The 18,347-nt window shown below is 42.7% G+C and overlaps 1 protein-coding gene across 2 annotated transcripts in view; it reads left to right on the top strand.

Annotated features, from left to right (window-relative positions):
- Positions 1–18,347, top strand: part of AGGF1 (angiogenic factor with G-patch and FHA domains 1) — a 425,972-nt gene that overhangs the window by 300,531 nt on the left and 107,094 nt on the right. For both annotated transcript variants that reach the window (XM_078675220.1, XM_078675222.1), the window contains exon 10: positions 14,317–14,482. In XM_078675220.1, the coding sequence (XP_078531346.1) occupies positions 14,317–14,482 (166 nt within the window). The remainder of the gene's footprint in view (positions 1–14,316; positions 14,483–18,347) is intronic.

Raw genomic sequence — 18,347 nt, 5'->3', positions numbered from 1 at the left:
CAGAGAGAGTGCCTCACGGACGTAACTCCCGAGGGGGTTCCTGGTTAGCAATGCCCAGTATACCCACTTCTCATCATCGGTCACTCTCTCTGTGTGAAGTGTACAAAGATGACCAACAAACAACAACCAAGTGTATAAATACTAGTGGTGGTATGTAAAGAAAATAGCCAATACCAAAATGCACCTGTGTAGATTGAGTACCAGCGCACCTATAACCCCAACAAAAATAGAAAAACCAATATGTAAAGTGCAACCAAAGTTGGTTTAAAAAGGTTTTTGGTAAGGGTTGCAAGCTCTCAATCTTTATTCTGGTGCTGCAAACCTTCCAGATTAAAAAATGGCTTTTCATATACCATACAATTTCAAAGTGCCGACATGTTTCATTGCTCTCATATCAGCAATTTCATCAGGGCAGTCTGGGGTTCTTGGTTCGTGATCATCACACTTATGTATGTATCGGACCTGTATCATTGAATAAAACAGAACACAGAGGTAAAATATAAAACACCCCGAGAGCAGGGGTTTGTGTTAGCGGTCACTCACACATAACCCATAGATGTAAGGGCCAGAGAGTTACCTTATGATTGCCACATCCGGACGTACCGGCAACCATATAGGGGACCCCGTGTCGTCCGATCACGTGTCCTTCGGTAACTTGGTATAACAACTCAAGCCCGCTAAGAGAAATAAGTGTATAAAAGGGGGAGAGCAGTCATTTATGAGCCAAAAGGTCCCAGTAACACTTCAGCACACACACCTGTAATTTACGTACAGGGCATCCCATTAATCACGGCGTGTTTGCCTTTTGCCATGTGTTGACGAAATTACTCATTTACGAAGTACCCCCCGTACTTGTAGTAGAAATGTTCGAAAAAATTGTATCATGCTCAAAGAGAAAGAACTCAATCCTCCCGACCTTCTCCACCCGGTATGCTTCAAACAGGGTGAGGTGGCGGGCCCGCCTCGAATTACCGTCCCACATTCAGGCAGGATGACTAAATCATGAAAACCAACAAGCATGCCGCCAAAGCGTAAGGCCCTCCAGTATCGTACGAAATCCTTACTATTGCCGCGTCCCTCCGGCGCTTCCGACGGTCCCACAACCATCTTGCCGTCTAGACGCGGAAGTAACCACTGCTACAAGCCACGCCCTCCACGTTGCATGACGCGGTGCGCCAGCGGTAACTGCGGCGGCCATTTTGGATCGGGTTAATTGTTGTCTAATGAAATAACTACCACATCGTTCCCATCAATGATTATAAATGAACGGAGCGATGCAGTGGGTTCACAAATAGATACACATCATTAGAGGGAGAGGTCGTAAATATAGAGGGTCATTAGTTATGAGGAGCGTGCCTGCATAAAAAATGAAGTGAAAATGGTGATGCTAAACAAAGAGCACAACTGGTGCTTATGGAAATACCGCGGATGACCTGCTATGATCTTATTAGACCTTCACAATATGTATATAGCCAACAATCATGGACACAGGAGTTTGTGGCACGGACATTCAAATGTCACAAGGGTCTTTATGTTAACAACACTGCAAAAGCAGAGTGGGCTCAGGTAAATCATGAGTAGGCTCAGAGAAATGCTGGATATACATAAAAAGAGAGCCTACGAACTCGTACCCTGTGTGATGAGCTGCTATGGTAAATAAACACAATGAGGGGTCCTCACCTGGGTGGTTAGGGGATGACTGTGATTACCTCCTACTCACTTTATTCCACTCGATGTTCTCGTTCAGCCCCTCAAAATCCCCCAACAATATATACCGTGAAGAGGCCACTCAAGAGGCTTAGCATGGTGATTACGCCATCCTTCACTGCCGGTGTAGCAACTGACCCAAGCTTTTCATAGCAGAGGACACAATGGTAGTTAAAACCCTTCATACCAGCTGGATCAGCAATCTATTACTTCCTCCTCCATTGCTGTAGAAAGTCCAAACTACTTTGATTTGCACTTGCGGACCCACAGCCAGCTGATACAGTGCAGAATCCAGTATTTCATCCTTGGCTGGAAATCCATCATTCAATACCAAAAAATCCCTGTACCCTGGACGTTAGTTAGCATCCGTCTGGTAGACATGAGAACCTAATTTGCTGGAACAATATAATATTTAATTCCAGACCCACCCCCTCTCAATTTATGGTTAGGTGTGTATTCTATAATGTCTTACTATCCACAACAAACCACTGTTTGTATCTGTAAAAAGGAGAATCCGGGAAGAATTCAACTCGACACATCCAATGATGTCTGCACCACTGAGACAGTCCATCCACCCACACTTGAAAAATGAATAAATGAAAAAATGTGTGGCGGAGAGGAAGGCACCTCATGGGCGAACAACCCTCGGGGAACTTGGCAGATGTTACCAATTCTATGCCCCTTTCTCATCATCGGTTGCCATTCCTTTTCCAAGAAGACCATAGTGTCAAAGCAAAATGTGCAAACAGAAAGGTGCTAGGCAAGAAGCTAGAGAAATAGCTCCCTGATGTGACAAACAACGAAGAGTGAGGTAAAATTAACAGACACACCAATTGTACAACTTTATTACTAACTCAGGTGTGTACTGGTGAATTAAAAAGGCTGGTAGCTTACTGTCGCATACCACTACCTGTAACCGACATGTTTCACTGCCTGGTAGACTTTATGGCAGATTCATCAGGGTTCACCACTCTGTCACCGCACCAGTGTTGGACATCTTTAAATAGGAAACTGTTGAGTTGAAAAACAAACCCCACTTAAAATCTATTCTGGACCAAACTCATCTCCTTATTATATCAAGTAGTAGTAACAAAAGGAAAAAAACGGGGTCATTACCCTCACCCAGCCATGTCCTCTCATACCAGCTGGTCAGGAAAAATTATTATCCGCCCTACTGTAGATTGTAATAATAATCTGCAAATAATCAAACTGTAGTTAGAGATATAGTATCTAGCTCCGCCCTCTTTCACCCATGATATGCATTGGTGTTCAAAGTAAGGCGTCAAATCTTCACAGCCAACATGACCCTAATTGTTTGTATATAAGCTCCTTGACTCCAGGCTACGTGTAAACTACACTGCACTTCAGACAACCTGAAAATAATCAAACTGTGGTCAGCGATGTACGTTCTGACCAAACACACATGCAGCCATGCTATGCATTAATGATCAGGTTATCCATCATGTCAAATGGGTTTTTCATAAATAGTTTTTGTATCTTGACCGCTCCTCATATACCCTTCCCACACACCAGGACAGACTTCTGTAGACTGTGCCTCTATTTTAATGCAGAAGTCAACCTCCTCTGGCGAAGGGTGTCGTCGACGAGTGCTATCTTGAGGAGGTAAGCCACAGGGACTGCAAGTCCCAAGATATCAAGGGCCAGGAGGTGGGCCCACCATCACCACACTTGCTACTTATCATCATGGCGCTTTAAAGCACTTACCGAGGTCTCGCAGTGCAGGAGGGCTATCTTGAGGAGGCAAGCCACAGAGACTGCAAGTCCCAAGATCACAAGTGCTAGGATGCCGAGAGGCCATCACCACACCTGCTGCTCATCATCATCACGCTTTAAAGCACTTATCGAGGTCTCACAGCAAAAATGCCACTTTTGGAAAGGAAAGAACGTGCAAGGCTTCTGTTACTGACCCTGATCTGGCCCCTAATTCATAGATCCCTGTACTCCCCCTGCCACCACCTCAGCATTCTTCCCTTCTTCGGCTTCCCAAAGTCAAGTACTGGCAGAAATGCAGGCCCTATCCAATATTGCTTGTCCCAATCTGTTCACTCCCCTCATTAATTTGGTGGAGGATACCACTGAACAGAAAGATCCAAAGGCCATAGAGTCCAAGAGAAAGAAGCAGGAGTCCGTCCTATGAGGGGTTGAAAACCTTAGGAAAGAATGTGGATCTTTAAAAGAGACTGTACAATCTCTATTTTCCATGGTAAAAGAGCTTCAGAAATCTAATCTGGAATTATCAGAGAAGCTGAAGTTTCTCTGGCTTACACTGCAGGAGTCAACCATGCCAAATAAGCTGTCCGCTATGTGAATACCCCCTCAAAGGCGAAGGACCGGGAGGGTGAGGGGGGATAGAAGGTACCCTTGGGGCCTCCCACCCATCAAAATACTTCTTATCCCTCTAAACCTCATACAAACCTGGGCAAGCTAAACTCCTGGAGTTCTCAGAGGTTCGGTTGATCATTATTGACTAAACGGAGTAACCAATATACACACCTAAAGGACCAGTATTCGTCAAGCAACTCCCAATGCCCAGAGCCTATCATATAGCATGAATTTCCAGCATTCACCATCTTTTTGAAAAAGCCTTTTACTAAGCGTTAAGTTAGATAACCACCGGCAGTATCAATTACACAAAGGGAACCCTGATTCTAACACAAACCCTCTTCATCTAACGAGGGAGCCTCCAGTACCACTTAAACCTCTCCAAGGCTGATCTATCTATGTGTCAAAGGTCTCCAAATTGGCAATGAGCCAACAAGAATCAACGTAATCCTTAGTCAATAAAGTGACACACTGGGTACGCCATGAATGCAAATGTCTTTCTCTTATTCATGCAGATATAATCTCTGCTGAATGCGTGTCAGTCAGCTCTTGTTCCTATAAATACATCAAGCTGATTAATGGAGATCAGGACTTAGTGGATGGACTCCTAGCTCTAGAAGACCGGTTGCTTCCTCCCCAGGACACACTTGTGCAATTTAAATTGGCCCCAGAGCTAGTGAGTGGCGATCGCAATTCATGTGACACTAAAGGACGCCCCCCGTTCATGGTCACAAAGAACAAGGCTTATCTGCAGACTCTGGGATTAGCACCCTGAGGGTCACCCAAAGTAGTGCAAAAACTCCACACCAAGACCAGAACAACAGGGCGCAGGGTCAACCCACAAGCCTATTCGGAGTAACAAGATATGCTTCTATTACCCTAACCAACGACACCACTGCAGTGGGCCCCCTTCCAATGCCGCTCGAGGAAATAGACCGACTGCTTAACACCTACTAGTGTACTGGGCTCGCCAACCGTGCAAACAAGGAGCCTATACCTGGCCAGTGCAAGGAAAGGGCCAGCAGAAGCTTACCCCCAAGGACCCCCACCAAAGACGAGTGTAGTGTCCTCTCATGGAATGTGGCAGGTCTAAAGACTAAACTCATTGACCCTCAATGGGGACCCTTCATTGACCTTCATGGCTTTGCTGCTGCTTTCTGTTGTGTTGATGTTTGTTTTGTCATTGACCAGGAAGATCTATCCACGGGCCCAAGTCAACCATTTCAGCATTTGTGTGTTTTCCAGATTAACCTATATTTTTTTCCAGAGCACCTGTTAGGATGCATTTCCAGAAAGCCTATCTTACAGATTTACTCCAATACCCTTTATCTTGCCACAATGTGACCACAATATGGTCCTCTTGTTCCTTATGTGCACACCATTTGAGCCTATGCATGGGTGCTGGGTCAGTCCTCACGTTCACTTTTGCGAGGCTCATGAGTTAACTGCAGCAGATGTTAGCCCAACCTCACTACAGCATTTTCTTTCAAGACAAGTTGGTGCTGCCTACTGATCCGCCTACCTAACAAGGGTGGTATCCCCCTTCCATGTGGAACAATCAATCACCCTGCCAGGTTTTTGCGCACCTCCACACCTACCAAGAGCAAAGCAGATGCTTAATCAACTTGAGCCTAAAAGAGCCTTGGACTTTTACATTGATCCCACAAGGAACCATCTCATAGATGACCAGCTCTTTGTGTATTGCTGGCACTAGAAAAGGTAAAGCAGTGCAAAAGGGGACGCTATCAAGGTGGGTCATCCTCGGCATAAAGATATGTCATGGCAAGGAAAGACCCCCTAAAGGCTGAAAAATAGTGCTGTCACGTATAGTGCCTGTCCTGGACATTTACTAGGCTGCAGCGAGGTTGTCCGTGCATATGTTCACCAAGCAGTACTGTATTGGCAGCTAGGTCCCCATAGAGGATAATGTTGCCCATTTGGTCTTACACAACTTTTTTATTTTTACACTATTCCTCAGAACCTCCACCTCACGGGAAGTACTCCTTTGGAATATAATCTAAAAGTGGGGAATTTACAGCTGGAAGTATCCATCAGCAAACCAAGTTCCTTACCTTTAGTAACACTTTCTAGTGCATAGTCTAGCTAACTACAGATTCGACACGGCCCTCCCGCTTCCTCATTCTGTGCTGTGGAGTGGATATGGTGCATTGTAAAAAGGTCCCGAGTTAGATATGGCACACAGTGATCAACAGTTTGTTTGGACTTTTCACGACTGAGAACTCAGAAAAGTAGGAAATGAAGAAAAGTACTGGTGTGGCCAGAATATGCAGCTTCGCTCCATCACTTCTGAGGTGGTGTAAAGGTGGTGTAAAGTCACCCTGAGCCGCACAGCACCACCTAGCATCACACGGAAATTATTGCTAGAAGAATTCTCAGTATCCAGTCTGGCACCTGGGATATTTGAAAATGTAATGATCTGCGGTTAGACCGAATATCCACCAGAATGAGTGTTACCAAGAATAAGCATCTTGTTTTATAGTACTGTCAGGAGAAGAAAGTGGCACGCAGGGCCCTCAAACACAAGATGAAAAAGATGTGGCTGCCAAAACTAAGCGTATGAGCTGTCAGCAGGGAGGACAATGAGAACATTAAAAAGAGAATTTACTTAGTGAGAAAGAAGTTAGAAGAATGCTGGGGCCATACTTGTTTTAACAATTGAAACAGTCCAAGTATGTGAATTTGTAGATGCAGTTGTCTTGCAGAACAATGTTCACTCATAATCTGGCTTTGCAGCTTGGGAGTAGTTCAGTTTCCATTAGTCTGTACTTATCGATGACCGATCCATGGCACATATTGTCCTTATGTGGATATGTTAAGCTCTCATTGCTCTACGTGGATTAATTAAAGCCACAGATGCTTCCAAGGTAACCACACCTTTTTTTTTAAATCCGTACTATCTTGCAGCAAAAAAGGCACTCTGCTGTCATGACACAGAGGAAGGAACACTGGCTTTATAAGAAAGTGTACAGGTCTTACCTTTGACATATCTACTGTATATGTATATTGGTGATAGAATCGATCAACTTCCACAATTTTAAACAGCTTAGGATTGCACATTTTAGTAGGCGCACCAAGTTATACACTTGCAGTGAAGATGACTCATCAACACTCACGTGTGGCCAATTTCAGAAGCTGAGGTTGAAATCCAGGAAGTGAGCGGCATGAAGATGGAGAAAGAGATGGACTTCTAAGTCACTTCATTTGTGACCATACTAACTGCAAATCAGCCAAATGCCCCATAACTCTCTTTACCATCTGCTACGAAGGTAATTGAAACTTAACATATTGTTGATGGCGATAATTATTTGAAGTTATTCGTTTTTTACCTCTGGCCATATCCATGTGGCACTATTCCCTTCCTATGTCTATAAGTGTGGTAAATCACCATGCCTTACGATAGCCAGGTAGGGTGGCACTCAAGGCAGGAAGGTGGTATTGAAGCTTCTGTGGTCCCCGAATATTATAACGAAACAAGCCCATCCTGGAAATTGATGTTTTAAAAAAAAAAAAGAAAGTCACATTGTGTTCCGAGTCCCCAATACTGAAAGATGCTATTTTCTGGGTGACTGACAGCATTGTGCTTGAGGAGGATACAATCTCTCACACTGTAGAAAACCAGTGAGTTCAGTGGGCTGACCCCTTGCCACATATTGCCTGCTGTGATGGATGGGAGCAACGTTTAATTGGCACTACAACAGATGAATGGCTGAAGAGGGCTGCCCGAATTATTTTGTATGGATTTTTCGGCAGAACAAAAGGTATTTGCTAATGCCAGAAACAACACTGATGTCTGAGCAGGATTTTGTTGCCTAATGGACACAGGGGAACTACTAAACCTCATATGGGAAACGAGTCTGCTCTTTGTTAATCAATCTATTCAAACACCCGCAGATTGTCAATTAAGGCAAATGATATGCGCTGTTAAACAATCAAGTCAATTAACTTCTTCAAAAGAATTATGTTAATATTAAAATCTGCATTAAACGACGTATCAACTGGAGGTAAACCATGAAACCCAGGGTGACTTGGGGGACCTTATTTGTCAAACAAAAATTCATAAATAGAAAACCTCCACCCGAATGCCGACAGCCTGACATTGGGTACATTGAATTGAATTGGAAGTGAATTTTAGTGGGACATCTGCAGTCAGAAGCTGACAAACAAACCTTGTAGAAGTTCTTATTCCGCTTATATTGTGATGATTAGACATGACATCATCTACCACAATTGTATATGCCATGGCATACAATGGATGCAGGCACACACACGTATCTGATACTATTGTCTCTATTGTCCATGCAATTACAGTTTTGTCCTGTGGCCTGCATGTACATGCGTAATGTCCATACCATTATTCTGACTTTCTCTCCTGTCCTGAGCTGTCAGCTGGTAAGACTCGAAAATGCCCTCCTGCCTTCCCAGTATCCTTTTGTGAAGCAATGCACCTCTCTCCAATAACCAGGCAGCCTCCTCATCCCCATCCACGCAAGGTCTGAAGTGGAGAGTATGCAACAATTATCTGTCCCTGTCATCCTAAAAAGTACAATTGTGACATCTACATGCTTATAGTACTATTTTACTACCAAAAAGCCTATCTCCAGTAGAACGTATTAATTGGTTTTTGGGGATATATCATAATTGTAACCATAAAGCACATTTAAGTTAAAGTTTATACTGTTTATACCAAACAACAATGATGTAATTCCTACTTAAAGCAAGCATTGGCATAGCCAATAGGTCTCGCCTTTGGGACCTTCTAAGTGTTTACCCATGCAACAGTTAATGTTTCACCAATGATAATGTGCTGCATAACTAAATACTTATAAGGTCCCAAAGACGAGACCTATTGGCAATGTCAATGCCTGTTTCTTTGAATTATGGGATTTGTAGTCTTGTTTGTTCTAATATAAAACCAGGATTACAAGTCTCAGAATTCAAAGGTAAAAAGCTGCACTGGAGTAGCTCATCACGCATGCACCTAAGAAACTTGCGATCCATGCAAACGCACCGAGCAACAAACACCAGTAGGTGGGTGGTTTGGAATCCTGGACCATTCCTGCACCAGACTGGCCTACATGACGACACACCCTTACCATCCTCTGGCCAGGCGTGGCCGGAGGCTATTTAATAAACTCGGGTAGATGGAAAGGGGTCTTCCGCCCACACCACAGCCAAGTGGGTGTTTATTCATTATTATTCATTGGGGGCCTAGGCCGCACATCGTGGGAGCTCCCACTTATGACACGGGGTCCGTCCCCATCACACCCCGACTCCTTCATGCTATGCCATGTGGGACAGGGCTGGCATTCATTCACAGTCAAAGTACCACAGAGGGACATACAACATGTGACTCACAAAGTCAAGGAACCAGTCATATCTACTGTCAGTAAGACGCTGTATTCTTCATCTCTTCCGGAAACAACAGCGTCTCTCCTATTGCCCTACAGAATGCAGGTGAACAAGGACGGCTTGTCAGTGGGAGAATGCCTCAAGGCACGTGTCTACGCACAAAGGAAGCTTACCTGCGGTGGTGATGAATTTCAAGAGGACATCCAACCTCATCAGGCTAAAAGCTGCCCAAGTACCTCCCACCCCTTGTGAACCTCTCTTGGTATGGGCCTGGTGCTCGGCAGCGGCAATTATGAGAAGAAAAAGCCTCGGCTAGGCTCCCCGCGGCCGCCTGAGGACATTACCAGCTCTCGTGGTGGGTGGCGCCCTCCCTCATGCCTATCGATCTCATTAGGCTGAAAGCATGGCAGGGAGCTGGGGCTGGGGTGGTGAGCTCATCACTGGATGGCAACCACTCAGCGCGCACTCGGCACGCTCCCTCTCGAGCAGCTGCGCCCGAGTCTGTCACCAATCTTGGCGCCGGTCCAGGAAGTCGATGATGTAATCGCCGTGGCTCCATTGAATACTTCTACTTACAAAAGTGTTTCGAGTTGATAGGACATCGACTACAGATGCCATGTGAGCCTTTGCATTCAGTTAATTACACTATCACTAGAGACAATGAATACTAAATAAATAAATACAAATAAAAATAAGCAAAAGCGGGAGGGGGGTTTGTATGCCGACCTCCCCGCTGGCTATATTGGAGCCGTGTACGGGAGGCAGGTGATTGTTGGAGGAAGGCGGGCTGTTCTGCTTGAGACAGCTGGATAGACATAGGGAGAAGGCGGCTGGAGATGCCGTGAGTACCGGGTGGCTGAAGGGGAAAGAGAACAAGCAAAAGCAGGCGCGCGTGTCTCGCGCGGCAGGGAGATGGGGTCCTGCCGATTCCCTTGCAGGAGCATGAAGATAATTGATACCATATGGCACTGCCGCTTGCTCCCGTAAGGCAATCGCCACACATGCGCGCGTTGCGATTAAAGGTAATGGTCTCCTCCTATGCAGTGCATGTGCGCTGTGTAGGCGAGACCTAAAAAGCTAGATTAGCCCGTCTTTTCATTGCGCCACTAACATTTACCTATGGCTTAAATACCCAACTGTTATGCTGCGACCAAATCAGTCAATCCTTCGTCTCTGACCATTCTTGTCTTCAGCACTGTAGGCATTCGATAAAACATCTTAACATATCTAAACTAGAGAATGATAACTGAATTAAAGAACTCATCAAAAACAGGATGAAACAATGTCTGATCATGTCAGTTTTCAGCAAGAGCTATACATTTTCCTTTTTATCTCATTAAGAAATGTTATGCTTCTTCTGCAGTTCTGTCTTGCTTTATCCTAGATATTGGATATATTCTCAAAAACTAAGTTGGAAGAAAGGTGGATTTAATTTCCTTTTTGCTTCTTGCTGTTACTTCCCATTCGCTCCTCATTTGACAGATCTTCAAATAATAATAACCCTGTATTTGTAAAGCGCAAACTAATCACCTCTAAAGGTCTCCAGGCGCTTGGGGCCGTTGGGAAGGTTAAGTGACCTATTGCCCAGAGTCACATGGTGCTGGTCTGAGCTGCCGCCGGGGATCAAACCACGAGCCCATGCTCCGGAGTCAGCCGCCCTGGCCACTGCGCCACACCTCAGGAATGTTGCTTGCTGTCATTGGTAATGTTATATTTTGACATGCTGCAAAGTGGTGTTTCTTTGAGAAAATGCCTTTGCATAACCTCTTTTCAGTGTTCCTTGTCTATATCCCTTCTGTTTGTAGTAATAGTGGATCATTTTGTTCATGAGGCTACAAATCCTCATTCAGGGAACGCGTAACGGATGAGCGTTTCAGACTGTGAATTTTGAGGAATACTCTCAAAACATATATTAATAGCCTTTCATTTTCCTTTTTCCCACAAAAAGCTATTTATTTCTCAGATTTGCTTTGTTGTGACCCTATCCTCTTAGCGTGTCTTTTAAGGTTTTCAAAGAGTGTCTTACCACATACCTTTTAAGCATCAAATGTTTCTGAAGATCATATATGATTCATCTTGTTTGATGGTCCTGTGTTCTTTGTGTTTTACCTTTTTCTCTCATAAATCCTTGTTTTCTTTCAATCTTGTGTTGCTGGAAAAATACATTTTTTACAACACAAATTCCAATTCTGACCAATTCTATCTGATCTTAGCACCTTGCAGTTGAGAACTCTAGAATTTTCATTTTCAGGGCTTCGAGGCATGTGGTGTCTTTTTCCCTGATATACAAGTTGATTGTTGGTTGGAATGTAAGAAGTGTGAAAACCTTCTCTAAGTTGGATTCTCTACACGCCTTTGCTTGCCCATTGTATCCACTCTATACTTGTCCTCTCATGACCATACAGTGCTTCAAAGTGGGCCACTTCTGTAATGAAAGGCTGTTTTTAAATGAAAGGACCATCTTGTGGTTCAGTTTTACAATCAGTAGTATTAAAACCTTGTTTTTAAAAGCTCCACTGTGGCTACCACTTGTAAAGCATGTATGCATTTGTTGTAGATTAGTTATTCTCATTAACCTTTGATAGATAAGATTTTATTATGATGTTATTTTTATTGTCCTTATACATGCATATTTCTTCCGTTGGTCTAAGGGTACTTTATTTCCAAGTTCATAGGTAGACCATGGTGCCATTTGGTGCTTTGGCCTTTTGTAGTATCTTTGCTGGGATTGTTTGATTTTTAGTTGGATCTTTAAAATTACTCCATGGCCTATGGCAGCTCTGAGGTCTTCTGGTTATTTATAGTTTTCTTCACCTGTCACAGATTAAATAATTCTCCAATGTTTCATTGCTTTTCTCAGTCATCTCAACAACCCAAGTTTATACACTTTCCGTGTGGATTTCTGCATGGATAGCATATGTCTTCCTCTGTGCTAATTGACTGTCTCTTTTGTCTGGCTTGGTTTTATTCTGAGTGTACGATAAGTGAAAATGTGGACAATAAATGCTCTCTTCTCATGCTCCCTGGCTTGTTGTGCACCTCAAACTGATTCCTCTTTCAAAACCCATGAGATGTTTTGATCATGTCAGTCAACCCACTAATACTCCATTAATTGGTGGGCAATTGTGATATTGAGTTACTGAAAGAAGTACATTGAGGATGGTGCAGCCTTTGTGCTTTTAGCATAGCTCAATACTATAATGGGTGCCTAGGTACTGTCATTTATAGCATTAGCAAAGTTTTTATACATATAGATACAAGACATACATAGATTTGGTGTACATAAGGCCTTTCAAAGCCCTGCATTGGTTACCGGTTGCCAGAAGATCCACATTCAAGCTGATTTGTATCACCCACAAAGCCATAAATGGAATGGGACCACTCTTAATTGAAGTATAACATCACCAAACACATTCATCATAGGAACCTCTGCTCTAGAGTGGCACCTCGCCTCAAAATCCCAAGATACAAGAAAAAACCATGGGTGGCACATCCTTCTCTGTTCAAGCAGCCAATATATGGAACTCTTTATCCCCCCAACATAAGATCCACGGACAACCACCTAATCTTCAGAAAACTACTCAAGAATTGGCTCTTCCCCACATAAGCACCATACGCAAACAGAAATATACAGCATATGCCTCTGTATATAAGCATTTATTTGTACTATAGATATGTACCTATATATGTATATTGCTTTGTATGAACATGTTGAATAATTATGTAAAAAAAAGTTTTAAGTACAACACTTGAAAAACAGAGTTTATCAAATGCATCTTTAATCTACTTATACTTACTTCCTTTATGCATCTATATACCTTCCATGTACTTGGATCTATATATTCATTACTCTCCCCCCCACCCCCAAAAAAGCATATTCAATGCACTACCCTATTTCTTACCCTATACCGATCAATATCTTTAATCTACATATACGTACTTCCTTTATGCATCCATAAACTTTCCATGTACTTATGGATCTATATATTTATTACTTTCTTCTAATTCAGCATATCCAACGTGCTACCCTATTTCTCACCCTATACCTCTCTCAATATATCTTCTACCTGAACTCTGTGACTCATTTCAAACCTCAATCTACTACTCTTTCCAATGCACTAGCCTATTTTTCACCCTATACCTCTATCAATATATCCATTACCGCTACTCTCTCATTCATCGCAAACCCCATACCACTACTATGATCCCCAAAATAGCCCTTTCTAGATTCCCCTACTCTAACCCTCCTTGCACTACCGGACACCTCTTTTACTATACTGATCCCCCAAAACAAGCCTTTCTAAACTCTTCCCTCTGACTCTTCCCCTCCACATCCCTTTGTTAATCATCCCAAGCCTCCCACTATTGCTATGACTTCCAAAGTACCGTGCTACTCGCCATAAAAAGCGCTTCAACACCCCATCAGGGGTAACAAGCACTATATAAATGCAAACCTTTTCCCTCTTCTATCCCTCCGCTATCCTTCTGAATCCAAATAACTGACTAACCTTTCCACCACTCAAATTACTTTCATATTTCACTATACTAACTCAACACTAATCCTTTATGGGTTCAGGAGTAGCATGCTACTCATCGAAAAAGCTATTTGACGCCTCATCAGGGGTATTAAGCACTACATAATTGCAATTACAATACAATATAATATAATAAGGTGTACAAGGCGGCAATGCAGTTTGAGCATTCAGCCATAATAAGGAAGGTTTAAATATAGAAGACTAAAACAGCTGACTATTATGAAATGTATACCTGTATGCTTTTAATCTTCATTTTGTTATTTACTTGTTAAATCATATGTGGTGCTTGTTTACAAACCATTTTGTTTTAAACCACATGTTTACACTGAGGACTAATTTCATTTTGATTTTTTTTAAATAGCCAGCAATTAAATCTGAACCATATGTGTTAGAGCATGGGGATGAAGTAAAGATTGGGGAGACAGTGCTCTCTTTCCATATGCATACAGGAACTGAAACTTGTTATGGGTGTGAACCTGGACAAATCAGAGCACATCTGGGACTCGATAAGAAGGAACAGACATTAGGTAAGTTCAAATAGTTTTACGATTTAAGGCAACAAAAAAGAAAAGAAGAATTGGAGGTAAAAGTTTAAACATGGGTTATAAATGAATATGGAAAACCTCTCTTCCCTTAGGACGGTTGTTGTATTACATAAAATAGGATAAGCTGTCCCAAGAATAGCAATGCTGAGCTAAATAGTGATGAAATGCTGCTAAGACTATGTCTCTTTTGTAGCTAGTATTCCCATGGTGATTTTATTATTTTGTTCCCTCGTAAGTGGGTACAGTGTCATGGCATGGACCACTTTGCCTGTGGTGGCTAGCAACTCAAAGTTCACATCCTTACCCATGAACAGAAAAATGTCTGCAGTAAAGTTGTGTCTCACCAGACTTGCTGCTTTACTCCTGATATGGTAAGGTTGGACAGATATGCACAAGAATGGACGGATGTACATATGAATGGTCCTCTTCTGTAATAGTTTAACTGAGCTAAATTATATGATGAAAAGCTGGACAAGGAAGTACATGATGATGTTGCTTCACCTTCTAAAGACTTGAGGAAAGAGAAGGATTTGTGAGTCTTTCTAATCTTGAATTCAGGACCAACTCAGGTTCAAATAGATGAAACCAGACTTCATAAAATCAAAAATAAAAGAAATTATTTCAGTAATGTGAAATCGACTGAATTGTATTAAAGTGACACATCTAGGCACTTACAAGGTGATTGTTAGGGTAACTGGCAAATACATTTTCAGTAATCGGTTAGTAGTTGGGTGCCATTTCTTTAAGGATAAAAAAATATAATAATTAAAATAGTTAAAAATAAATAATTAAACCAGCTCCAATCAATTTCTACATTTATTGACTGATTTTAGGATAGATGTAGCCCATTCGATTCTTGAGTACCAAGATCTGGGATCTCGCAGTAAAGGCAAACATTTTCGCAAAGCCTCAACATTCCTTCATGGTGCACTCAAGACCTCTTATAGTTACAAAAGAGGAACTCTCAAATTAGAAACAAGAGCTGTGTGCGGATCAGCCATTCCTACAGCATGGGATGAACAAAGGGCTATATCACTCATACAAATCTATCTTGGTTGGGACAATCGCAAATAAAATAGCAGACTGCCATGTCCTTACTCTAACCATAGAAGTTCACCGGGCCTATCTTTAAGGTAAGCAGAGAGTGCTTGTTTTTCTAAGAGCAAACAAAGTTGGCCCAGTTCTCACACTGTTTACACACGTAAGTACCACTTAGATTGAAGAAATTATTATTTTAGAAGGGAATTTATGAGGTTGAATTCCAAATCCTAAGGACTAGTATGATAGATTTTCAGAATGTGGGCAATCTTGTGAGGACCTGCATACGAAAGTAGATTAACATAAATGTGTTAGTTTATGTTAAGGGGTGTTGCAAATTCGCCCCGGGCACCCCCCAACTTTTTGCTGAATGGTACTGGCGGTAACTAATTCTGACTGACCCTGCACTCTGCCTAACCAGGCCCAGAGCCAGTGCAATGCTGAAAGGGACACAGTTAGAAGACAGTGAAAATACCTACATACATTAGGGTACACTATGGTATGGGGTACCCCTGTGATTGGCATGACCTACCTCCTAGGGCCCTAGAGCATATTAGGAAATAGGGATCGAAACTACCGATCAGCCCCTAGTATGAATAGGGCATGGCAGTTTAGAGGCCAGCAGCTCTTTTGCACTTGCATGTGTGCACTGCTGAAACCTGAGGTCAGTTTTAAAAGTAGCCCTGGGTGGCAGGACTGCTTTTAAAAAGTAAATTGTGCTCAAAGTCGACTTTGGGGTTTGGGGCACTTGTAAATGGATATCCTCTCATGTTTTGGCATATTAGGAACCACTAGGGTCTCCCCTAGGTGTCCCATGGGTGGGGGTCAAGTATTTATAAGGTAGACCCTTGTAAAATGAGTCTTATATGCCCTGGGTTAAGTGAAATTTCACATTTTACTCCCCACATTGTGCTAAAGTGCTGCCCAAATTCGACTTTGGTGCTAGGAGCACTGTGGAGGATCTTCAATATTTATACAGATTCAGATCCCCCATAGCCTCTCCTAGTTATTCCAGGGAGTGGGGGTCCTGTAGATATAAGCAAAGTACTTATAAAATATGTTTTTGTAAGTCCTGGTGTTATCATGTGTTAGTGGCCTTATTGCCAGTGCAGACCTACATTTGCCCCTACCAATAATCAACTTTCCAACAAGGGGTGATGGAAATTCCCTCTCCCCTTTCATGCTCTTCATTTCTGTAAACACATGCAAATCATCTTCTCTCAAAGACAGCGTGTTTCCATTTTGAAAATGGCGAGCATAGGGATAATCACCACAATATTTCATGGGCTATATATGAAGTGGTGTCTCATGTTGGGCTGCGCAGTCAGTCTACCTGCAGCAGCGCTTCTACCCCGCCCGTAGCCTCCGATGCGTGCCCCGCCTGCCGAATCCCGTCGAGGCACTCAAAAGGGAGGGGGTCCGCAAGGGGAACATGCTTCGCGTTCCATCTTAGACACCGCCATGCCTCCGGTGATTTTCCCCCTTACCTGCATTCTCCGTTCAGCTCCGCGTTGAAGAGACGTCTGGGGCGTTTCTCTCCTGGCGTCCTGTGGTGCTCTGTTCCTTTTGGTGTGCCGTTCTTCTTCAGAGGCACAGTAGTGTCCTGGATTTGATTAATCAGCCAGTCCGTTTGCTTTTCTCCTGACTTCAGCATTTTTCCACCCTTTAACTCCTGGTACCTTATTATAGAAATACAAAAAGAGGTATTTCAAAAGAATCCTAGTCCAGTTACAAGGTAGGATAGGTATTATCCAAGTATCTAGTGGTTTAAGATACTTATCTGATCTAGTGTTCCTTTATTCATTGTGGAAGGTGCTTCTTGCCTTGCACTTGTTTCATTCCAAGGTTTCTTCATATCTCTTTCTGCAAACAAAGAGTGATTGGGCCAGATGTAGGTAAATTCAATTTAGCGAGTCCTTAATAGCAATTTTTACCGAATCGCTATTAAGGACTCGCTAAAGGTAGGAATCGCTGAAATATTAGCGATTCCTTAACATTCCTTAATAACGAATCGGTAATTGAGATTCGGTATTAAGGAATACCTAGCCATTCATTCCTATGGGCTAGGAGGCCCATAGGAATGAATTGGAAGATATTCACTATTATTAAAGAATCACAAATAGCGGGAGCTATTTCAAGGGTGCCAGGGTGTCCAAAGTACACCCTGTTGCACCCCTGAAATGTGCAGGTGTGCACATGTGGAACACATACATGCCCTAAGGGCATGGATGTGTGCCACATGGCACTTTTAAAAAAAGAAAAAAGTGTTTTTTCGAAGGAAATCGCTACTTACCACCAACTTGAAGTTGGTGGTAATTAGCGAATCCTTACAGCTGAAGTGCACTTTTTTTCAGTGCTACTTACATTGCATTTAAGGAATCGGTATTTCCAATTCCTTAAATGCAAGAGCAAAATAAGGAATCGCAATTTTGCGTTTCCTTATTTTGAAAGTAGGTTTCAACTCACCTACATTGCTCTCAGCCAAATACCGGTCGGTAACGCAGAAATTCTGCGAATTTCTGCGTTAGCGCTCGGTATTTGGCCACCTACACCTGGCCCATAGTCTTTTAAACCACTTCACTGTAAAGTACGCACTTTGACCCTTCACCTTTTTGTGCCCTACGTTTGTTCCCTTTATTGTTTCTCCTGATTAGGAAAATACATTTTTTGTTTTTTCCTGGATTACAGGCAAAATATATGATTTTTGTGGGTCAGTTGATTCCCTGCGATGGTTGTTGTCAAGGTTGGTATGTTTCACATTTTTCTTTGTTTACAGCTTAAATTCTGCAGTCATTGGAAATAATAAGTG

Source organism: Lissotriton helveticus, chromosome 2_1 (assembly GCF_964261635.1).
Source record: "Lissotriton helveticus chromosome 2_1, aLisHel1.1, whole genome shotgun sequence".
NCBI classification, from domain to species: domain Eukaryota; kingdom Metazoa; phylum Chordata; class Amphibia; order Caudata; family Salamandridae; genus Lissotriton; species Lissotriton helveticus.
Note: the sequence above shows the minus strand (reverse complement) of the source record. Positions and strands in the feature narration are given on the sequence as shown.